The sequence below is a fragment of the Macaca mulatta genome, chromosome 16 (assembly GCF_049350105.2).
Source record: "Macaca mulatta isolate MMU2019108-1 chromosome 16, T2T-MMU8v2.0, whole genome shotgun sequence".
In the NCBI taxonomy this organism is placed as follows: Eukaryota; Metazoa; Chordata; class Mammalia; order Primates; family Cercopithecidae; genus Macaca; species Macaca mulatta.
This window is the reverse complement of record NC_133421.1, coordinates 50,266,807-50,290,929: the sequence shown is the minus strand read 5'-3', so window position 1 is coordinate 50,290,929 and position 24,123 is coordinate 50,266,807. Positions and strand designations below refer to the sequence as shown.

The 24,123-nt window shown below is 41.2% G+C and overlaps 2 protein-coding genes and 1 long non-coding RNA gene across 15 annotated transcripts in view; 1 reads left to right on the top strand and 2 right to left on the bottom strand.

The window, feature by feature from the left end:
* Positions 1 to 1,100: 1,100 nt before the first annotated feature.
* Positions 1,101 to 11,688, bottom strand: PTRH2 (peptidyl-tRNA hydrolase 2). Of its 4 annotated transcripts, XM_077969125.1 has the most exons (3): positions 11,535 to 11,582; positions 10,486 to 10,654; positions 1,103 to 1,770 (listed from the first exon to the last, which is right to left on the bottom strand). In XM_077969125.1, the coding sequence occupies exons 2-3, from the start codon at positions 10,498 to 10,500 to the stop codon at positions 1,231 to 1,233; spliced, it is 555 nt and encodes a 184-aa protein (XP_077825251.1). In that variant the 5' UTR covers positions 10,501 to 10,654; positions 11,535 to 11,582; the 3' UTR covers positions 1,103 to 1,230. The 4 variants fall into 4 exon arrangements, with proteins under 4 accessions (NP_001181368.1, XP_077825251.1, XP_014975460.1 ...); NM_001194439.1 differs by lacking the exon at positions 10,486 to 10,654 and having other exon boundaries at positions 1,101 to 1,770; positions 11,526 to 11,688; XM_015119974.3 differs by lacking the exon at positions 10,486 to 10,654.
* A 117-nt stretch (positions 11,689 to 11,805) lies between these two features.
* Positions 11,806 to 24,123, top strand: part of VMP1 (vacuole membrane protein 1) — a 138,987-nt gene continuing 126,669 nt past the window's right edge. For 7 of the 10 annotated variants that reach the window (XM_077969103.1, XM_077969099.1, XM_077969102.1 and 4 more), the window contains exon 1: positions 11,806 to 11,900. The gene's annotated coding sequence lies outside the window, so the exon portion shown is untranslated. 10 annotated transcript variants of the gene reach the window in all.
* On the bottom strand, positions 11,851 to 17,863 carry LOC144335516 (uncharacterized). Its single transcript, XR_013406426.1, has 2 exons — positions 14,303 to 17,863; positions 11,851 to 12,642 (listed from the first exon to the last, which is right to left on the bottom strand). It is a non-coding gene; the product is annotated as an uncharacterized LOC144335516 (long non-coding RNA).

Below are 24,123 nucleotides of genomic sequence, written 5' to 3'. Positions count from 1 at the left end.
ATCATTTACAGTTGCAATTTTTCTCCTGTGCTGTCGCATGCCTGTGCGAAGTGTATGAAATGAATCAAATATTAGAACTTTCAAGACTGTCTTTAGTGTTCTGCCCACAATATTCCACCAATGACCTTAGACCTTGAGATTGTGCTATAATGCTGCTTATATTGCAGTTAACCATAGAGAGGTACAGCCACTTAAAATGGGCCTATTATCAAAATTCTCCCTGGTATCAGTACCGTTCTTGGGGATACACTGATTTTAGAAATTACTGTCAGTATCCTCCTAAAAGAAGGCTTTAAAGAAAAATAGTTTCTAACAAGATGACTATCAGGAAGCTCTGTGGCTTGGGGAGTTGGGACCCTCTGCCTCATATTCTAGGTAACTGGTATAACAGTAATTATTAGGATTGTATCAAGTATATCTAAAGATTAAAAGGTAAAAAAGGCACCCTTAACTGTCTAGTTCTTTAAGTTCTAGGAAAAAAAAAAACTAGCAGGGATGACAAACTACATTCACTTTACAGTTACCATAAATTCTTACTCGGGCCCACCCATTTCCATCTGTAAGGTCGATAAGGTTACTCCACACGTTTCATTGGCTTCACTGTTACAAGAAAGGGGGGAAATGAGAACCTTTAATAGGCTGTGATTTAGAACCACTGCTGATAACCTTTGGCCAGTGTAGGTCAGGGAAGGTGAATATGAAACACTGCACAGCAGGTTGTATCAATGCTATAAAACCTCAACCTTTAGACAAAAATTCAAACAGGTTATAAACCATGGGACTCCATTGAGGATGGCCGTATCTATTAATAAAGTAGGCTATCAGTCACCCAAAAAGTGACAGCAGGGGAACAAACTGCAGCTTGCCTCTAGTGGGAATACCCTTGAACCTCGACCTCCAGGGGGACATAGTCTCAGGGAAGGGCTACCAACACACAAAGGGACCTAACCATGTATAGGGGAATGCTGTTTCCTCCCTTTTAATCCAATTGTATTGACCTGTTTCTCTCATCTTAAATATTTGTTTCAGCCTCTCACTTGAACCACCAAGACCATTTAACCAACTACTCTTTTTAAGCCCAAGATGACAACTGCCAACCATAGAACATGGGAATAGGTTTTATTTTCATCTTAAGAACATTTAAATTGGGTGAAGAAATTCAGCTTTTGTTAGAATCTGACAGGCTTCAAACACCTGTGATGGAAGGGTTACTGTCATATCAAAGTCCACCTAGTAAAGTTTTAGGTGGCCAGTGACTTTGTCAATTAGGTCTGCTGGTCCTGGCCCAATCCCTAGGACAGTTTGAGAGCCTGGTGCAATCTGAGTACGTCCAGCATCTTGAATTAAACTTACAGTCAATCCCAGCATTTTCGCATGGGCCAATAATGCAATCAGGGTTTCTTCATCAGGAGCTTTGACCACCACCTTGGGCTGGCCACAGTATTCCCATTGCTTGAGCATTTCAGGATTTCTTCTTTGAATCTGCTTGTAGGCTGAAACAGCAGCATGAGAGCACTGGGCAGCCACTTTCCCTTTTCCCATCTTTAAGTCATTTCGAACCACAAGAATCATCTTGTACTCCCCACTCTCTCCCAAGATGCTTGCTTCACTTTCAGTATCTGTGTGTGTCTTGCTCGTCTTGCTTTTGGGGAGCATCCCAAAGCGTACTCGGAGGCTCCAGCCCAGACACACGCCACAAGCAACTCCAATAGCCAAGCCGAGTGCACTGGGATGAGCCAAATATTCCATAACCAAGGATTTGGAGGGCATCTTAAGGGAAAGGAAAACAGTTATCACTATCCGGCAGTAACAACTTACAGAGGTATAGGCTTATCAGAGAAACATTTTGACTATACACTTAATGAGGTCATCCAGAAAAAAAGGCAAAACACATCTTGGATCTTATGCCTGTGCCCTGTTTCCAACACCCCCTTGCCCACCACCAGTGTACTAGAAAAGATTCAAGCATCCACATGAAACAGTTTAGGTCATTTTGAAACTTGATGTAAACAAAGTTGCATAAAGTTCAAAAACTCTATTCCTCAGTCTTCCCTTAGTCTTGTGGAGATGTTCTGTTTTACCAAGATGCCTAAGATTTAAAGAAACCAAAAATAACTCACCCCTTTCCTGGAATATAGTGCTAATCTGTGTTTTCACAATGCTCTGGGTTCTCAATGGAGATGGTATCAAATAAGTTACCCTCAGAAGAACCTCACTGTCACATTAATGGGCCTGGAGTGAGATGCTGAAATTTACTAAGCCTGAGCAAGGATGCTAAAAATCTTACAAAAGGAAAAGTTGTCCCATTGGACATTAGTGCAGCTGAAAAACTTAATAGATGAGAACTCAACATCATTTTACATAAGAACACAAAATATTTTTTGCATAGTTTTACTATGTATAGGTGCTCCTCAATTTCCCATGGGGTTATAGCCCAATTAATTGAAAATATCGTAAGCCAAAAATGCATTTAATACACCTACAGAACATCATGACTTAGCCTAGCCTACCTTAAATGTGCTCAGAACACTTACATAAGCCTACAGTTGGACAAAAGTCATCTAACACAAGACTATGTTATAATAGTGTTGAATATCTCCTGTAATTTATTGAATACTGTACTGAAAGTGGAAAACAGAATGGTTGTATGGGTACTCACCATTAATGTACACAGCTGAAAGCACAGTGGTCCTGAAAAATGTCTGAAGCACTGAAATGAATTAATTGCTGGATGATGGGGATGTAATAGGGTCCTCAATTTCTCTCTCTTCTGATGAACATCGAGAATAGGTGGTAGAAGGCATTGGGACATCAACACTAGTTGACGGTTTAGCAAGCATAGTGTTGTTCTTCAGGAAGACACCAAGTTTTGACTGTACAGCTTGTTTCTTTTCATTATATATTTCTCTGTAGCAAGCAAGAGCATCCTGTATCTGCCTGTCAACTGTGGCGAATCTCTCGTAATTTGACGTCCATTTCTTCTAACATCTGTAGGCCGCTGCTGATAGCAGCAAATGCCTCTGCCAGTTTCTTTGCTGTGAACTTTCTAGGTGCCGTGGGTATAACTTCTTCCACTGCCTCAACTCCTTTACTTCTTTCTTCCTCCAGTGCAATCAGCTCCTTATTGCAAAGATCTTCAGCCACAATTATCCCATGCAGCTGTTCCTTAAAAGCTATGGCACCTTCATTACCAGCACGTGTTGCCTCACCACTGATCTTTACATTGTGAAAATTATGACGCCTTTTGAAGCGCTGGAACCATCCATGACTTGCTTTAAATATTTATGTATATGTAGGATCATTGGCACGGTCTTTTAGCATATTAAAAAGACTTCTTGCCTTAGCCTGGATCATCAGTAGGCTGAGTGGTATGCGCTTCTGTACCTGGTCTTCCATCCACATAACAAGTAATTTTTCCATATCATCAATCGGTCCAGCCCTTTTCTTTGTGATGACAGTGGATTTAACTGATGCTGACGATTTCGCTGCATCACTGATTCGCTTCTTATCCTTTAAGATGGTTGAAATCGTGGATTGCGAAAGTCCTAACTCACATGCAATGGTCATTACTGGCTTGCCACCTTCATGCTGGGCAATTATCTTGAGTTTCGTTTCAAGAGTAATTGCCTTCCTCTTCTTTATCTCACCAGAAACAGGAGACACTGATGGACATTTTGTAGACATGATGGAATGTGAAAACACAAAACACAATATCCAAAAAAGCTGACAACACAGTACACAGTAGAGGATGGGTTGTTCACTCCCGTGATCACATGGGTGACTGGGAGCTGTGGCTCGCTGCCACTGCCCAGCATCACAAGAGTGTACTGTACCACATTATCACTAGGCCAGGAAAAGATCAAAATGCAAAACCTTAAGTACAGTTTCTACTGAATGGGTATCGCTTTCACACCATCCTAAAGTCGAAAATTCTTAAGTCGGAGACTGTCCATACTGAATTTTCCAGAAGTGTAACCATCATAAAACAAAGGAATGTCATTCTTTATTATTTTAGAAAATGCTGCTACTTCGGCAAAGCTGTTCATAATATTTGAGTCACCAATAAAACACTTGCATCAGTCTACAAATGAGGCTGCTGGATTCACAGTGCTTCTATGTAGAGGTGCAAGCAACTATCAGTTTCTTTTTCTAGTGGACTATTATCTAAGCATTTATAAACATGGGGCCACTATATTTGTAATGAACTGTATTTGTAATGTAAAGTGGTGCCCTTGGAATTGTGCAGTGCATGCATGACTGACACGGCATAGATGACAGCCCTCGAAGTACTTATAAATTTCCTTTATGTTCTTTAAAGTGAGGGCATTATATTAACATTCTTTCCACTAATTTTAACATAAAAGGGGTTATTGTCTTTGGTGGGGCAGAAATTCGTTTGAGGTGGGGTCAAGAGACAGAGCAAAAAGAAAAAGCAATGGATATAAGGTGACAAAGAAAAGCAATTTTTTTTTTCTCCTAAGAAGAAAGGATGCGCATATTTAAATGTTAATGGGATGGAGCCAGAAGGCAGGCAGGTAAATGCTCAAGATAGAGAAAGCCTTTATAAAGGGATTTGGCCTTGGAAAGGAAAAAGGACACCTTTTCCAATTTGAGTTTTAAATCAGGTAGGTCCATGGATTTGAAGGCAGGAAAGTATTCTCCCGGAGGGAAGGTGCTCAGACAGAAGTTCAAATGGAGTAGAGAAGAGAAAGGCTGAAATAAAAGGTGTGGCAAAATATGGCAGGATTGCAGAGGAATATTGAAAGCATGGTTAAGATAAATGATGACTTTTTAACAGCAACATACTATTTGTGATTTTCTCCAGTAGTACTTAGAAGCCAAAAGACTAATAATCACTTCCTCCAAACATACAAACTAACTCCATCCACACTCATCCTTTGCTCTCCCCTCCTACTGGAATGGTAGTTGGATGTATCTGAGTTTAAATTATGCCAGGAGCAAGCCCCAAGACACAATGGTACAAGGGAATTTAGGATGAGGGTAAGTAAGAATGTTTGACATGATAGACCATGCAACCTGTGTTATTACATTTTTCTCTTTTGGCCTACCTGATAAAAAGCAACCTGTATTATCAAAGACTGATTTACGGACAACAAAGTGATGGATGCTATTTATCTAGACATGCTGTTGAAGAACAGGCGTGATGAAAGTAAGCTGGAAAGACTTAGAGCGATGCATGGGGTTTTGATTTTGGAGATGAATGATTACAAAGAGATACAAAGCCCAGAGCATAGCTATAGGAATGGGTATCTGAAATAGAAGTGTGACTACTTTCTACTTTCTCAATTCTTTTAGTTTTATGATATACTGCTTCCCTTCCACAAATACTGATTGACCTTGTTCTAGGGTCTAAGGGATACAGGAGTGCACAAAGCAGAAAAAGTCCATTCCTTAATGAAGCTTACACTTTAGCAATAGTTTTGAAATGGTCCAATCCCAATTTTGAATTTCTTTCATTCTGTTTTAAAACTGTGGTTTTTGTTTGTTTTTGAGACAGAGTCTTGCTGTTGCCCAGGCTAGAGTGCAGTGGCGCAATCTCAGCTCATTGCCAGCTCCGCCTCCCAGGTTCACGCCATTCTCCTGCCTCAGCCTCCCAAGTAGCTGGGACTACAGGCGCCCGCCACCACACCCAGCTAATTTTAATTTTTTTTTGTACTTTTAGTAGTGACGGGGTTTCACCATGTCAGCCAGGATGGTCTCAATCTCCTGACCTCGTGATCCGCCCGCCTCAGCCTCCCAAAGTGCTGGGATTACAGGCGTGAGCCACCGGGCCTGGCCAAAACTTTGCTTTTATAGCTCAAAATTTCCACAATACTTTGACATGTATTGTGTTATTTGTTCCACTGAGAAGTGAGGATTACTGCCATATCAAAAATGAAGAAATTCAGACCAAGAGAAGTTAAGTTCAATAAAACAAATGTTTACTGGCTATCTATGTGCCAGCCATGCACCTTGTTAAGCTGAGGATATAGTGATGAATACGGGCCACTGTCAGCTGTTCACAGATAAGTAGTGAAGACAAATACTTCCAAGACTGGTAAATGTTACAAAAAGGTGTTCGATAGTCCCATCAGGGGTGAGATGGGAGGCAGTGACATCATCAGACATTAGATTCTCATAAGAAGTACACAACTGAGATCTCTCACATGGGCAGTTCACAACAGGGTTCACACTCACATGAGAATCTAATGCTGTCGCTAATCAGATGGAACTCAGGAGGTAATGTGAACAATGAGGAGCGGCTGCAAATACAGATAAAACTTCACTCAGTTGCCCACCGCTCACCTCCTGCTGTGCGGCCCAGTTCCTAACAGGCCACAGGGATGCCTGTTCTAAAAGATACCTGCCTTCAATGTAAAGAATGAACTAGAAGTTGGCAATAGATACAGGGAGATCATTTCAGAGGCTGCTATAATGTAGTAATAGTTAACATTTATTAAGTGTTTTGCTACACACTGGCTAAACACTCTATAGCAATTGTCTTCTTTAATGCACCCAACAGCACTTCAAGGTAAACAGAGCTGGTCATGGACTATAGTTTCGCTTAAGCTTTCTGACTTTACAATGGTTCAAAAGCAATACATATTCAGTAGAAACTTCACCCATACAAACATTCTGTTTTTCACCTTCAGTACAGTATTTAACGAATTACATGAAATATTCAACATTTGTAGACCTTGTATTAGATGATTGTGCCCTATTGTACGCTAATAAATTAAGTGTTCTGAGCATGTTTAAGGTAGGTTAGGCTAAACTACCATGTTTGGTAGGTTTGGTGTATTACATTTATTTCCAACGTATATTTCGTTTTCTAAGAGACAGGGTTTCACTCTTTTGTCCAAGCTGGAATACAGTGAAGTGATCATAGCTCACTGCAGCCTCGAACTCCTGAGCTCAAGCAATCCTCCCACTTCAACCTCCCCAGTAGCTGGGACTACAAGCACATACCAGCACACCCTGCTAATTAAAAAAAAAATTTTTTTTCAAGAGACAGGGGTTTCATTATGTTGCCCAAGCTGGTCTCGAACTCTTGGCCTCATATGATCCTCCCACCTCAGCCTCCCATGTAGCTGGGTTTACAGGCATGAGCCATTGTGCCTGGCTCTCAATTTATGGTACTTTCAATTTATGATGGGCTTATCAGGATATAACCCCACCCTAAGTTGAGGAGCATCTATATATATAATTATGATCCCCATTTTTCAGATGTAGAAAAATGAGGTACACAAGTTATTGCTTGCCTAGCTCATAAGTGGTCGCCTTAATACAGAGCCCTTGTTTTTTCTTTTTGAGACAGAGTCTTGTTCTTGTCGCCCAAGCTGGAGTGCAATGGCACCATCTCGGCTCACTACAACCTCCGCCTCCCGGGTTCAAGCGATTCTCCTGCCTCAGCCTCCCAAATAGCTGGGATTACAGACACCCGCCACCACGCTCAGTTAATTGTTTGTATTTTTAGTAGAGATGGGGTTTCACCATGTTGGCCAGGCTGGTCTCAAACTCCTGATCTCAGGAGATCCACCCACCTCGGCCTCCCAAAGTGCTGGGATTACAGGTGTGAGCCACCGTGCCCTGCAGAGCCCTTGTTCTTTTTTTTTTTTTCTTTTTTTGGAGATGGAGTCTCGCTCTGTTGCCAGGCTGGAGTGCAGTGGTGCAATCTTGGTTCACTGCAACCTTCGCCTCTGGGGTTCAAGCGATTCTCCTGCCTCAGCCTCCCAAGTAGCTGAGAACTTCAGGTGCGTGCCACTAGGCCCGGCTAATTTTTGTATTTTTAGTAGAGATGGGGTTTCACCATGTTGGCCAGGCTAGTCTTGAGCTCCTGACCTCAGATGATCCACCCACCTCAACCTCCCAAAGTGCTGGGATTACAGGCGTGAGCCACCATGCCCTGCCGAGCCCTTGTTCTTAACATTACTATATCAGGCCTCTCCCAGCAGTCTAGATGAGATGATGGTCATTTAGACAACAGTAGTGAGAATGAGAAAGAAAAAAGTGTCTAAGGTACACCAGTCTGATTTAGTGACTGACTGAAGTCTGGTGATAAAAGAAAGGGAGAAGTTAATGACACTTAGATGTGAACAAATAGAGAATTTTGGTGAAATACCAGGTTTGAATGGAAAAGATATTGAATTAGTTTTGCTCCGAACAAAAGACATCTCAGAGATATCTAGAAAGAAGAATTAAAAAAAGATGTATCAGCTTAAAGGGCCTAGGATACATCAGTTTAAAGTCAGAAAGGTCTGGGCTGGAAATATAGATTGGAGAGACCTTACCATATAATTGAAATTACTGAAGAGATGGAAGAATATGAGGCCACTGGACAAATATGTAGAATGAAGAAAGGACTAAAACATAATCCTGAAGAAATAAACATTAGAAATCAAAGGAGACTGACATGGCATGACCAACAGTAGGAGGGTCACATAGGGTAAACCGTAGAGCACCTAGTTTCAGTGCTCTTCCACTCAAGTGCCTAAATATGGTGACAGGGCTGCACAGACATAGTACTTATGGTTCCAGTGCCTGTACAGCCCTCACCTCACAAAACAGAGAGAATTCTTTCTTTTTTTTTGAGACGGCATCTCACTTCGTCACCCAGGCTAGAGTGCAGTGGCGCCATCTCAGCTCACTGCAACCTCTGCCTCTGGGTTCAAGCAATTCTCCTGCCTCAGCCTCCCAAGTAGATGGGATTACAGGCGCCCGCAACCACACCTGGCTAATTTTTGTATTTTTAGTAGAGACAGGGTTTCATCATGTTGGCCAGGCTGGTCTCAAACTCCTGACCTCAAGTGACCCGCCTGCCTCAGCCTCTCAAAGTGGTAGGATTACAGGCATGAGCCACCACGCCTGGCCAAGTTTCTATTTGATGCTTAGATATCAGCAGGACTTTTCTTTGATAATCTAACAACCAGACTCCAAACTGAACAAATATTCAATTATTTCTAAAAAGGTATAGTAACCTCTATGTCAACAATTAAGATTCTCTGCAATAATTTCTAGGTTGCAAAGCAACCAAATATCCTATACACAGATTCAGGTACTGTCTAGAGAAGGAACTGCTCTATATAGAAAAGCTATTATGTGTTAGATAACACACTAAATCCTTTATATCCATTACCTCATTTATTGTTGCTATGAACACATAAAAAGGAAGATATATTGGCCGGGCGCGGTGGCTCATGCCTGTAATCCCAGCACTTTGGGAGGCCGAGGTGGGCAGATCACAAGGTCAGGAGAGCGAGACCATCCTGGCTAACAGGGTGAAACCCCGTCCCTACTAAAAATACAAAAAATTATCCGGGCGTGGTGGCAGGTGCCTGTAGTCCCAGCTACTTGGGAGGCTGAGGCAGGAGAATGGCATGAACCTGGGAGGCAGAGCTTGCAGTGAGCCAAGATCCTACCACTGCACTCCAGCCTGGGTGACAGAGCAAGACTCCATCTCAAAAAAAAAAAAAAAAAAAAAAAAGGAAGATATATTAGCCTCATTTTAAAGATGAGAAATATGAGGATCAAACAGAGAAGTTGCCTTTTTCTTTCTTTTTTTTTTTTAAGAGAAGGGGTCTCCCTCTGTCACCCAGGCTAGAGTTCAGGGGCATGATGAGTGAGTTCAGAGGCTCACTACAGCCTCAAACTCCTGGGCTCAAGCAATTCTCCCACCTCAGCCTTCCAAGTAGCTGGGACTACAGGCGCATGCCGCCACACCCTCCTAATTTTTTAAAAAAATTTTATTTTTGTATGGACTTGGTCTGCTATGTTGCCCAGGCTGGTCTGGAACTCCTGGCCTCAAGGAGTTGCTTGAGGTCGAGGCAGCAGCATCTCTTGAGTCCAGTTCTAAACCAATCTGGGCAACATAGTGAGACCTCATCTTTACAAAAAATTTAAATGATTAGCCAGATGTGGTGGCACATGCCCATACTCTCCACTACTCAGGGGATAAGGTGGGAGGACACCTCAGGCTGGAAAGTGGAAGTTGCAGTGAGCCATGATCGTGCCACTGCACCCCAGGCTGGGCAACAAAGCAAGACCCCATCTCCAAAAAAATAAAAAGTAAAAAAAATACACGAATAAGATAAAAAACAGAGAACAGTCAGTGAAAGATCCAAAAGTTAACAAGTGTATTTATTGTTTATGTCCCATATCTCAATGGCATGTCTAATCATAAAAATGCTAAAATTAACACAGATTTTTGTTCTTTAGGATGTTCTAATCTCATATTACTCTGATCAGATTATCATCGAACTCCTCTAAAAGAACATGTCTGTCTTTTTCTGTATACTTACTACAAGCGTATCAATAAGCTCAGTGCCTGAGACTAAGGTAAAACAAATAACCATTCGTGGTCTCATAAATAATTCTGGGCAATGAGAGCAGAACAAAATAAGTACATCCTATGAAATCCTCCTCTTGGTGCCTTCTAATTCCCCTGCCTCAGTAAACCCATTTCAGTAGTGCTGTTGATCCCATTACCTCCTCCTGTACCATGCTCCACCTGATAATCTTTTTTTTAAGACACAGGGTCTCACTACGTGGCCCAGGCTGTTCTCAAACTCCTGGACTCAAGCAATCCTCCTGTATCAGCCTCCCAAAGTGTTGGGATTACAGGCGTGAGCCACTGCGCCAGTCTGCAGTTTACAACCTAAAAAAAACAAATAAACAAACAAATCTTTCCCAAATCTTCTCTGACCCTTAAGCCACTGTCTCACTTTCCCTGCACAGCATATTCCCTGAGTCTAGTACAGTGTCTGGGGTATGTTAGTAAGGACTAATACCTCTCTAGGCAATCTCTTTGTGTGATAAGCGGGGTAATTATTCTTTTTTTTTGTCTGAGACGAAGTCTCTCACTCTGTCGCCCAGGCTGGAGAGCAATGAAGCGATCTCAGCTCACTGCAACCTCCGCCTCCCGAGTTCAAGTGATTCACCCGCCTCAGCCTCCCGAGTAGCTGGGATTAAATGCACGCGCCACCACGCCTGGCTAATTTTTGTATTTTTAGTATAGATGGGTTTTCGCCATGTTGGCCAGGATGGTCTCGAACTCCTGATCTCAGGTGACCCGCCCACATCAGCCTCCCAAACTGCTGAGATTACAGGCGTGAGCCACCGCGCCCGGCCCCAAATTTTCGACTATATTCTTAGAAACCTTTTCTTTCCAAGCAGAGCTCGACAGCTCGAAACGCTGGGCATATTCGTAAGTGCCCAGTTGAGGGTGTGAGGCCTGCTCGCCATTTTATCAATTTCAGAGAGACAGCATCGATACTGCCTACATGGAGGCTTTGCTGGGAACTAGAAATTCTGAGTCCTGCCCTCCCCAGCAGTCCGCTCCTTTCTTCCCAAGGACGGTTCGCAGAACAGGAACAGAGGGCTCAGCGGCCCCTGGGCGGAAGACAGTTTTTAAAGGAGAAAATGAAGAAGATAGGTAATGAAATGAAGTGAAGAGAAACGTTCCTGCTGGAGAAAGAATTAATAATGATATTGGTTTCCTTCGCCCTGTAAGGAGCCAACCAACCTACCCACAGTACCTCTTTTCCTCACTCGCGCCTTCACTTCTGGAGAGCGAACACGTTTCTATCGCTTGAGCTACCTCTTCCGGGGTTCCTGGGTAACAAGTTCCGGATCAAGAATCGCAAAGCGAGCAGTCATTCTTCCTCTTGCTACACCCACTGGGTCCGCACTAAGAGCCGAACTGAAATCCCGCGAGGATCAACCGAGCTCGACGAAAGCAGGGAGGAACGTTTCCCTTCTGGAGGCGGTCTCCGGGGGCAGAGGGACCGGACCGGAAGTGACGTGAGCGGGTTCCGGTTGGCCGGAGCCCAGCGGCGGGTGTGAGAGTCGGTCAGGAGCAGCTTCCAGGATCCTGAGATCCGGAGAAGCCGGGGTCGGAGCGGGTAGGTAAACTAACTCAGGGAATTGGGGACCGAAGCCTGAGGCTGTCCTCAGAGCTTGGCGTCTTCCGGAACTCTCCTACTTAGGCATTGCAGATCTGGGGCACCGTGATTCCGACTTCCAGCAGTGTTTTAGGACGCTGCTGACAGGATGTCTCACCCTGGCGGTAGCCAGGTTATTTGGGACACCCCCTCATGGCTGGTCACCCGGACATTGAACCCAGACACAGGACTCCCGGCTGTTCGTTCTCCTCTCCGCGGACTTGGAAGCCTTGCTAGGCTTCTTTAGAGAACATCTTAGTCCCGGGATGTCCAGGACCTTGGAGTAAGTGGAGAAGGTCTTCCCTGCTGATGACTGAGCTGTTTCTCAGGATCTGTCAGTTTGGTTTTTGCTCTCCCGAACCTCTAGCGCATGATGCTAGATGTATTCGCTTCTAAACGAAATCCAGGCGTGCAAGTGCCATCTAAAGCGCTGGTGGTACAGGGTAGCCAAGGGAATGGGCCTTCGCTCCGCAGAGCCCTGGGAGAGGAACTTCTCATTTTCACTGCTTTCATGAAAAAGAGTTGTCTGCCTTTCCAAACCCCTGGTCCCCGACCCCTATATTTTATTACAGTGGAGGTATTTGCAGTAAAACGTGAAGGTCGACTTAATCTCTAAAATTCCAGAAACCATATGTGGCCCTGTGTCACACTGCTAGATTACTAATAACCTCCAGAAGATTTTACACAATCATCTTTTATTTACCTGCAACTCCATGTAAAAATCTAATAATACACGTAGACTGGCCACTGTTGACGTATTTTGGCAGCATCGCTCCTTGTCCTAATGTTAACGTCTTTCATTTCTATTTTGGGGCTTGTCAGAGATTTTTGTGGACAGATTGCATTGATCATTTGAAGAAGCTTGTACAAGTGTTTCTAGTGTTGTCATGATAGAGAATTTAATATTCTAATTGCTACTACCTACTAATTGTATTGTCATTGGTTCTGATATTAGTTGTGTGTTGTTAGCATAAATGATGAAAGGAAGAAACTTATTTACTAGGCATCATTGTATGCATTGTAGCTTATGTTTTTACTGTGGAAGAGGGATGGTGGTACTGAGACAAATGTGACTGATTTGTGTAGGTATGAAGTGACTCTCTCAAGTAGAAATTTTTTATTTTACTACTTTGCCTACATTATCTTAAAGCACTGAAGGTTGCTTTTTTCTTTTGAGGGATATATCCTACTTGATTACAATTGATTAATACAGTTTAATTTCTGTGAGTCACATTCCAGAAGAAAATATACATAGAACCATGTTTTGATGCCTTTTACCAGTTTACCTATAACTAGTTTAATCAGTTTGTCAGTTTACATATTTTTCTTATTTTGAGTTTGAAAATTTGTTCACGCTTGGCTTTGAAACAAGGTGACGAAATTTGAGATATGGAATTACGATAGTTAGATGTATCATTAGTTTAACATTCGATAAATTTGCTTCTTGATTGTATAACTGCCAAATCTGATCTTATATTCTTTATGTTCAATTGAAGGACTGACTATCCAGTTTTTCTCCCTTTTCCAATTTCTTGCTTTTGGCTTGAATCACCACTTTTTAGGATTTTGGTGACTGTTAAACTTTAAATCAGAAGATCTGGATTGAAGTCTGGGCTCCAACATTTGTTAATGGCTAATAAGTTACCTAACATTCTGAGCTGGTCTAGATTGTGTTGATGAAAATTCTGCTCACTTTCTTTCATACAACTGTCACAAAGATTAAATGAGATAGTAAACATGAAATTATTATATAAATGGAAATATGTTATCACTTCACTCTTAGAACTGGAGATATGTCAGTGTAGAATACTATTTCTTTGCATCATTATCTGAAAATATTATCACATACTTTTCTAAGATGATCTTTGAACACAGTAAAGTTAGCAAAGAATAGTTTGATACTGTGATCCATTGAATTAGTCACCATGGTTAATAAATAGGTGCCTGGAAAATGAGTATAGTTTTGCATTTGGGAGTTTAAATCTGATCCTTTTTGGTTGTCATGTATTGTCACTTGAGAATTTCCAAGTGCAGAAAAAGCTGAAGTTTTTTGCTGATGTATAGTTAACTAAAGAGTAGAAGTAGTCCTATCTTACATTAAATAAGAAACATTATTATTGAGCCGGGCGCGGTGTCTCAGGCTTGTAATCCCAGCACTTTGGGAGGCCGAGGCCGGCGGATCACGAGGTCAGGAGATGGAGACACTACTGGCTAATACGGTGAAACCCCGTCTCTACTAAAAATACAAACAATTAGCTGGGCATGGTGGCAGGCGCCTGTAATCCCAGCTACTCGGGAGGCTGAGCCTGGAGAATGGCGTGAACCCAGGAGGCGGAGCTTGCAGTGAGCCGAGATTGCGCCACTGCACTCCAGCCTGGGAGACAGCCAAACTCCGTCTCAAAAAAAAAAGAAAGAAAGAAAAGAAACCTTATTATTTCGCTGAAACCAGGATTTAGAATTAGAAGGAATCTCTGTGAACGTATAAATAGATTCCTATTTCACAGAGGAGAAAATTAAGGCTCAGAAACAATCAGTAATTAGTAATTGGCTTGTTTGCAGTCATCTGGTTTAGGTAGTGCTAAAACCTGAACTGTAAGGTCTGAAGTGTTCTTTCTGTTCTAACAGGGTTGTATCCAGGCATCTCATTATGGTTTGGTAATATTTCCTGGTTCACATGAAAATAATTACTCTTAGGTATTAAAGGGATCTATCCACATATACACATGAATATACACATAGACACTTAAACCTTATTTACAGACCTTTTTTCCCTCTTTAGGTAGTTTAGTCTTATAAATTGTAGCATAACAAAAACTGTACTTGGCTAGATTTGAAGTGTAATAGTTAAGGAAAGAAAATCAGTTATATTCTTCAGAATGGTTTGTCCACGTTCATGCTTCATGACTGTCATGTGTTGAGTTATCTTCTTTCTGGCAAGTGGAAATGACAGAGGAGCCTTGTAACACGTGTCTGCCGTGAATGTTGTTGCTAAAGAGTAGGAGAGAACTGGTCAGGCGCTGTGGCCTGCGCCTGTAATCCCAGCACTTTGAGAGGCCCAGACGGGGAGATCACCTGAGATGGAGTTTGAGACCAGCCTGTCTAACATGGTGAAACCCGGTGTCTACAAAAAATACAAAAAAAAAAAAAAAAATAGCTGGGTGTGGTGGCAGACGCCTATAATCCCAGCTACTCAAGAGGCTGAGGCACAAGAATAGCTTGAACCCAAGAGGCGGAGGTTGCAGTGAGCCAAGATCGCGCCACTGCACTCCAGCCTGGACAACAGAGGAGACTCCATCTCAGGGAAAAAAAAAAAAGGAAAAGCAGTAGGAGAGCACTGTATTATTTGCTCGTACTAAAAAACAAATAAACAAAAAAAAACCAAACCCTCTGCAAGCTGTTTGTAATTTTAATATTTTGTTATGTTAATTATCTATTATATATAGAGCCTTTTCTCTAGTTATTTAATTCCGGGTAAATAGTCATTGTAGAAGAGTTAATGCTTTGCATTGTTGGGTACTCCTTTTTTTGGTTCCATTGATTTCACAAACTTTTTAGTCTCTTTATTCTTTCTCGAAGATGATGGTGCTAGGTGCTACTGTCATTCCTGTTTTGTCCAAGTGCCCTTGGTGTGTCTCCCATTTTGGTGTGGAAATGAACTCTAGATTAGAGAATCCTAATAAACAGGACAAACTGAAGTGATAACTTTATTGTGGTTTTGTAAATTGTGAATCGGCTTTCACAAAGCCTTGCAAATATTTTGGGGAGTAGTAAATTGTTAAGAGCATATTGCCTCAAGAAATTCCTTATTTTGTATGGGAAAGCAGCTTTGGATAGTTTGCTGAACTGAAGTTAGGTATTATGTAGACCCTTATATAAAGCTCATTTTAAAATATGCTCCTTGGTTTGCAGAATCAAGGAAATTTGAATAGGAGATAATTTTCTGTGTCAGATAAAAGGTGATACTTAAAGATTAAGGCATATTTAAATTAAGCAAGGGCAATCCATTGAGTAATTATATCACAGCTAATATACCTATAATTGCTCAAGAGTTTGTTCGTATTCTTGACTACTTAATATTTTCAGTAGTTCATGGGAGTATTTTCTCTTGTCCTTAAGTTTTTTGATGATGACTTTGTTCTTTATAGATTATCTGGAAGGACTAGGCAGGTAGTGTTAAAAGCCAGGGCTATAAAGCTAGACTTTTTCAAATTCCAACTCTATTACTATGCAACCCTTGGATTAGTTACTTCTTACTTCTTGCTATCTCAGTTTCCTCCTAGACAATGAGGTCAATACCTTTCTTGTTAGGATTAAATGAATAGGTTTAAATAAAGCATTTAGAACAGTGTCTGTAGTATGTAGTTAACCATGATTGTGATCATTATCATCATGTGGCCCCCTAAGCTATTGCCAAGAACTTTTTCCCAGCCCTCTTTTAAAAGCATAGCTTTATGTTGCTGCTTATTTGTTGTTTGCTCATTATTAATGAAGTTCCAGTAAATAAATATCTGAGTATACACTTCATTTTGTGTATATTTTACAACATATGTGAGATTCCTAACCAAATGAGGCATTCTTTTGGGCCATTCTGTTAACCTTTTGGTATTAACAGACTACATTATCTGTGTAAGCAATAACACAGAATTTGGCAATTGAAACTTTTGATGTTTAATGATGTCTTTTAGCACTTTCTTGGAATGGAAAAATCATTTTCCGGTGACATCTATTGCCTTATCTGTTCATTATCCAGTCAGTAAACAAACATCTTGTGTCCCAGGCCTTACACCAGGTTCTGGGGAAAACAATGGGAAATAAGAATTGTTAGGAAGGCAGCAGATGAGGGTCTAAGAGAGAGTTAACAATGTGGATATATGCTTCTTTGAGGCTGGAGCATAACAGACTTGGAATACATTGACATGAGATGATAAGGGAAATATATACAGGATCCAGGTCATGTAGAATTTTGCAGGCCGAGAGAATGAGTTTGAATTTGATTTTGAGTGCAGTAGGAAATCATTCTGCAATTTTAAGTAGAGGAGTAATAGGATTTATAAAAAGTTGATTGTTGCTCATGTGTGAACGATGAATTGAAGGGGGCAAGAATAGAAATGGAGAGAGAAGTTGAGAGTCCACTGCAGTAGTCTAAGTAGAAGACGAAGATGGTCTGGACTAGAAGGGTAGCAAAGAAGATCGACAGTAGTGTGTGGATACCAGATATATTTGGTATAGGACTTGGTCCTGGATTAGGTGAGTGGTAAGGCAAAGGGAAGAGTCAGGGATGACTAAGCTTCTGGATTTAGTGACTGGGTGGGTGGTTGTGCCAGGTACTGGGAGAAGGGAGATTTGGAGAAGACCAGGTTTGTTTGTTACAAGAAGGTGGGTAGGTGTAGGGAGAAAAGGACATGTTAATTTTGAGACACTTAAGAATCATCCAAGTCGTGCACATTTACATATATAAATCTAGAGGTCAAAACCAGAAATACAAATATGGGATAGTATTTTAAACCATGGACCAGATGAGTCACTTGGGGAGATAGGAAGAGGAGAGGGCCGAGGTCAGGTAAAAGAAAGATCTAGCCTGGGTGCTGTGGCTCATGCCTGTAATCCCAGAACTTTGGGAGGCTGAGTTGGGTGGATCGCTTGAGTCCAGGAGTTTGAGACCAGCCTGTACAACATAGCAAAACCTCGTCTTTATTTTTTTTTAATTAAAAAAAATTAATGATGTCTTTTAGCACTTTCTTGGAAAATCATTTTACAGTGACATCTATTGCCTTATCTGTTCATTATCCAGTCAGTGAACAAACATCTTGTGTTCCAGGCCTTACACCAGGTTCTGGGGAAAACAATGGGAAATAAAAATTGTTAGGAAGGCAGCAGATAAGGGTCTAAAAGAGAGTTAATTTAAAAAAAAAAAAAAAAAAAAAGATCTGGCAAAGGAGACTGAGAAGGTGTTTTATGGCCAGGCACTGTGCCCTGATTACAGTGTTGTGAGCCACCTGTAATCCCAACACTTTGAGAGGCCAAGGTACACAGATCACTTGACGTCAACAAGTGATTGTGGCCAACATGGTAAAACCCCATCTCTACTAAAAATACAAAAATTAGCTGGGCGTGGTGGTAGGCACCTGTAATCCCCACTGCTAGGGAGGCTGAGGCAGGATAATCGCTTGACCCCGGGAGGCAGAGGTTGCAGTGAGCCAAGATCATGCCACTGCACTCCAACCTGGGCGACTGAGCGAGACTCTGTCTCACAAGGAAAAAAAAAAAAGAGAAGGTGTCTTAGTCCATTTTCTGTTGCTTATACCAGAATACCTGAAACTGGGTAATTTATAAAGAAAAGGAATTTAATTTTTATAGTTGTGGAAGCTGAAAAGTTCAAGATCAAATGGCCACATTGGGTAAGGGCCTTCTTGCAGGTGGGACTGCAGAGTTGCCGAGAATATCACATGGAGGCGGAGGTGAGTGTGCAAGCTCAGTTCTCTTTTTCTCTGCTTATAAAGCAACCAGTCCTACCCCCATGATAACCCATCAATCCATTCATTTATGAATGGATTAATTCATTCATAAGGGCTGAGCCTCCATGACCCTCTTAAAGGCCCTGCCTCTCTAGACTGCCACATTAGGGGTTAAATTTTAACATGAGTTTTGGAGGGGACACATACTCAAACAATAACAGGAGTCTTTGAAAAAAGAAAGGTCAGATACACAAAACTAATAAAAATGGTTACATCTAGCAGGGAGAGTGGGGAGCAAGGTTTTTCACTTTTTTCAAATGTATATATATAATTATTTTAAAGCACATGAAAGTTGTTCTTGGGTTTTTTTTGGGGGGTGGGAGCAGTGCGGGGAGAGGGCCTTGAGCCAGGATCTCTGTCACCCAGGCTAGATTGTTAGATTGCAGTGGCACGATCATGGCTCTCTGCAGCCTTGACCTCCTAGGCTCAAGTAATCCTCCCACCTCAGCCTCCTGAGTATCTGGGACCACAGATACCATGAGGTGCATGCCACCACACAGGAGTAATTTTTTAAATTTTTTGGTAGGGATGGGGTCTTGTTATGTTGCCCAGGCTGGTCTTGAACTCTGGGACTCAGGTGATCCTCTCACCTGGCATCCCGATGTGCCAGGATTACAAGCATGAACCACTGTGCCCAGCCTATTTCTGTATTCTCTATTATTTTCCATTGGCTTCTAACTATCCTTTTACCAATACCATACTGTCATGATTACTGTAGATTTATAGTAATTGTTGACATCAGTTAGTGCAAGTCCTTCAACTTTGTTCTTCATCCCAATTGTTTTCGCTACTTTGTTTTTGAATTTCTGTAAAAATTTGAACTGCTTTTTTAATAAAACTTGCTTGAATTTGATTGATCTTCATTAAGGCTATACATTACTTTGGGGGATGTATTAGTGTGTTTTCACAGTGGTATGAAGATACTACCTGAGACTGGGTAATTTGTAAAGGAGAGAGGTTTAATTGACTCACAGTTCTGTATGGCTGAGAAGGCCTCAGGAAACTTACAATCATGGTGGAAGGGGGAAACAGGAACCTTCTTCACAAGGCAGCAGAAGAGAGAAGAGTGTGAAGGAGGAACTGTCAAACGCATAACCATCAGATCTCATGAGAACTCACTCACTGTCATGAGAACAGCATGGGGGAAACCGCCCCCATGATCCAATCACCTCCCTCCCTCCACATGCGGGGATTACAGGACCCTCCCTGGGCACATCGGTATTACAATTTAGGCGGGGACACAGAGCCAAACCATATCGGGGAAATTGACATGATAACAATATTGAGTCTTCCAAACAATCAACAAAACATGCTAATCATTTATTTAGGCTCTGTATAATTTATTCTTTCTTTATTTCTTTTTAGATTTTGCTTATATTTTGTTAAATTTGTCTCTAAATATTTTATATTTTCAGATGTTACTGAACCTGAAATTTCAAAAAATTATTCCAAGTATATAATAGTCCAGTTTTTATTCCAAGTATGTAGCAGAAAGTATTAGTTGTGATCTTTTATCCTGTGACCTTGCTAAATTCACTTTCTTCTAGTAGTTCTGAGCATTTTAAAATTTTCTTTTATTTTGACCTATGTTATTTAGGACTATGTGCATTAACTTCTAACTACCTAGAAATTTTTTATTTCTTTTTTTTGTGTGTGTACTAAAGATTGACATAATTTCTGGCTTATCAGAGATTGTCATTTATAATGCCCATTCTTAACAATTTTTTGAGACTTGTTTCTTAGCTTAATCATAAGTGTGGCTCATGAAAAAGTTCCGTATTCCTACAGTGGTGTTGCTTTAGAATAGAAAGAATAGAGGATATAAATGTCAGAGCAGATATTTACCCAGGCTTTTCCAAGTCCAAATTCGGTAGTTCTTCTACTTTACTGTACACAACAGTCCAGTGAGAGTATTTTCACCCCAGTTACACAAGTATAAATGTCCCAGGTATTTAAGGACAGTAAAGTAGGGAGTTTCATAGATATTATCTGAGTTTCATAGATAGTCAGTTTAAGTGTTAACTGACTTGTTAAGAACACTCATCCCTAAGAATCAATAGGGATGAGTGTTCTGTTAATTCTAGTAATGGGAAACATTTGAAAATACTAGGACAAGCTAAACTTCTGGGACTATTTTTTTATCTTGTGTGCATATGTGTGTGACTCTGGAATTCCTCAGTGACCACTGAAAATCCTCTCAATGGGCTGTTTTGTATAGTAGAAGAACTATGGAATTTGGACTTGGACAAGCGAGATTGAACTCCTGCTTTGACATTTATATGCTGCCGACTTGCTATTTGGGGCCCTTGGAGCACTCAGTTTCTCATTTGTAAAAAAGCAGGGATAAAAATAACTGTCCCTTACAAACGGCTGTTAGCATTATGTTTGTTAACTATTTTTAAACTATAAATCGCTATACACAAGTAGTTATTATTACATACATCCAAAACTCTACCCTTGTGCTAGTTGGACATTTTTTTACAATTAGAAAGGAAATTATGGCACTCATTTACTCCGTGTGTCTAATAATTGAATGAGGAAAAAGAGAATCAGGCATGTGAAGTGACAATGCCAAGGTCTCACAGTTAGCCAAATCTCCCAACTCTAGTCTGGTATTCCTTCATTATCTTAATTTTTGACCTTACTGTTAGTCCCCCATCTTTTTGATGAAAATGTTTTGCTAAGATTGCATTGGTAATGAAAAACTGCATGAACATTTAGAAGTAGATTAACAAAAATGAGAAATGGGATTTTTCTTTTTCTAATCTCTTTATTTATTTATTTATTTATTTGACAGACTCTTGCTCTGTCACCCAGGCAGGAGCACAGTGGCGCCAGCTGTGCTTACTGCAACCTCCACCTCCCAGGCTCAAGTGGTTCTTGTGCCTCAGCCTCCCAAGAAGCAGGGACTACAGGCCTGTACCACCACTACCGGCTAACTTTTGTATTTTTAATACAGACAGGGTTCCACAATGTTGGCCAGTCTGGTCTCGAACTCCTGGCCTCAAACGATCCTCCTACCTCCTACCTCTGGCACAGTGGCTCATGCCTGTAATCCCAACACTTTAGGAGGCCAAGGCAGGCAGATCACCTGAGGTTAGGCATTTGATAACAGCCTGGCCAACATGGAGAAACCCTGTCTCTACTAAAAATACAAAAATTAACGGGCATGGTGGCGCATGCCTGTAATCCCAACTACTCCAGAGGCTGAAACAGGAGAATTACTTGAACCTGGGAGGTGGAGGTTGTGGTAAGCCGAGATGGCACCACTGCACTCCAGCCTGGGTGACAGAGCAGAGCAAGTCTTTGTTTTTAAAAGGGAAAAAAAAAATTAGACCCAGGACAGTTTCTAATTTTTCAGCAATTAGAAACCTGTGATGAGTTGAGTGTATTTTATACATCACTAGATTTAAGTTGAGGAACTTTTTACTCCAGAAATACGTACCCTCATAACCTGCTGATCCATTATTGGGAGATTTATGGAGATTCTGAATGCTTTTAAATTGTATCCTAATTTGGCATTTTAATTTGTCTAATTCCCCAAGACTGACTGACTTCCTTCCTTGCTTCCCTTCCTCCCTCACTTCCTCCCTCCCTCCTTTCTTTTTCTTTTCTTTTCTTTTAACACGGTCTTACTCTATCGCCCAGGTTGAGGTGCAGTGCCACAATCATAGCTCACTGCAACCTCAAACTTCTGGACTCAGGCAGTCCTCTGGCCTCAGCCTCCCAAGTACCTGGGACTATACACACATACCACCACACCTGGCTAATTGTTTTTTTGTTTTGTTTTGTTTTGTTTTTCTTTTAAGAGATGGGGTCTCACTATGTTTCCCAGGCTGGTCTGGACCTCCTGGCCTCAAATGATCTTCCTGTCTCGGCCTCCCAAAACGATAGGATTATTACAGGTGTGAGCCATCATGCCTAGCCCTTCCCAAGACCTTAGAAAGTTGAAAAAGATTCAATAAATTTTTTTCATATATTCCCATTCACGTCATTATGAATTTTCAGAGTACCTGTTGTTTAACTGGAACAACCACATGGTAGATACTGTTATCTGATTCAGAGTGTCAGATGATCTGATAGTTATTCTGATATTGTGCGTTCTATTTGAATTATCTTTGGCTTTATACCCCTGCACAAGTAGAAAACTGTATCAAAGCCTCATTTGTCAAGATATATTACTCAGATTATTTTGTTTCCAAGAGTAAGTCACAGTTCCTTAATCTTAACAGTTTTAGGGAAATCTACAGCTATTTTGGAGTAGTCTAATCCAATTAAGAAAAGATACTTCTGGCGGTTGAGGCCAGAGCATCTTTTGAGCCCGAGTTCCAGCCTGTGGTGACCTGTGACCGTGCTACTGCACTCTGGGTGACAGAGGAAGACCCTGTCACAAAACAAACAAACAACAAAAAATATAGATACTTCTGAAAGCAAGAAAGGTTACTGAGAAGCGTAATACTTATTGGCTGTCTTTGTGTGCCTTGTATGAAGAACAATGTGTTTTATTGAGCACACTGACATAATTTTTTACTTGAGAAAGTAAAATTCATCTGGATAGATGATTTTTTTTAAAGGAAGTATGTTCGTTTTATTTTGGAATTATGTTGCTAAGAAAATGAAAATCAATGGTTCTGTTACTCTCACTTTCTTTTCCTTTTCTACCTTGTTAACTTTTCCAATAACTCTTATATTACTCAGGGAGATGCTTTTATCATGTTATCCATAAATGTTTTTTGTTTTGCTTGGGGGGGACTCTCAGTAATTTACTTGCACATTGTTTTTGTATTACAAGTGTGGCTAATGTTTAAAATGAATGGAGTATTATAGTCTTAGCACTGGATATACAGCCTACAAAGAACCTTTGTGAGCTGATTTTTTCTAAGCACTTCTGCAGGAAACAAACATAAAAAACCCCACATTTAATGTTAACTCTGTTTTAAATGCTTCAGCTTCAGTTAAGGTCTGTTACACTCTTAATGCATTTCTTGTATCTATTTAAGTGTTCAAAATGAAAATTATTTGATGTTTGCATTATGCTTCTGCCCGGTTTCTGTCTTCTCAACCCCATCCACAGACCTATAAGATTTGTTTCAGAGGCCGGGCGCGGTGGCTCAAGCCTGTAATCCCAGCACTTTGGGAGGCCGAGACGGGTGGATCACGAGGTCAGGAGATCGAGACCATCCTGGATAACACGGTGAAACCCCGTCTCTACTAAGAAATACAAAAAACTAGCCGGGTGAGGTGGCGGGCGCCTGTAGTCCCAGCTACTCGGGAGGCTGAGGCCGGAGAATGGCGTGAACCCGGGAGGCAGAGCTTGCAGTGAGCTGAGATCCGGCCACTGCACTCCAGCCTGGGCTACAGAGCGAGACTCCGTCTCAAAAAAAAAAAAAAAAAAAAAAAAAAAGATTTGTTTCAGCAACCTCATTCTTACAAACAAAACTAACTTACAAACGTGCACTTGGTGCAAAGTAGATGCCACTGAAGGTCAAGAATATGTGTTAGATTTCTGTTTGAGGACATTTCAACATTTTAAACAGACTAGGAATACTTGGATTTACTCCTACATCTAGGAATCTCACTGACATTCTGTCATCACAGATTTCAAAAATTAGTGCTATTCGATTGAATTTTGAAAAGTGGCTCTCCTTAAAAATGATTATTTCATCTTA

Coding starts and splice junctions, on each gene's coding strand:
- PTRH2 (XM_077969124.1), bottom strand. CDS start 2,812: ATGTCCCAATGCCTTCTACCACCTATTCTCGATGTTCATCAGAAGAGA. Junction 1,771..2,659: donor TTCAGCTGTGTACATTAATG/GTGAGTACCCAT, acceptor CTTTCCCTTAAG/ATGCCCTCCAAATCCTTGGT.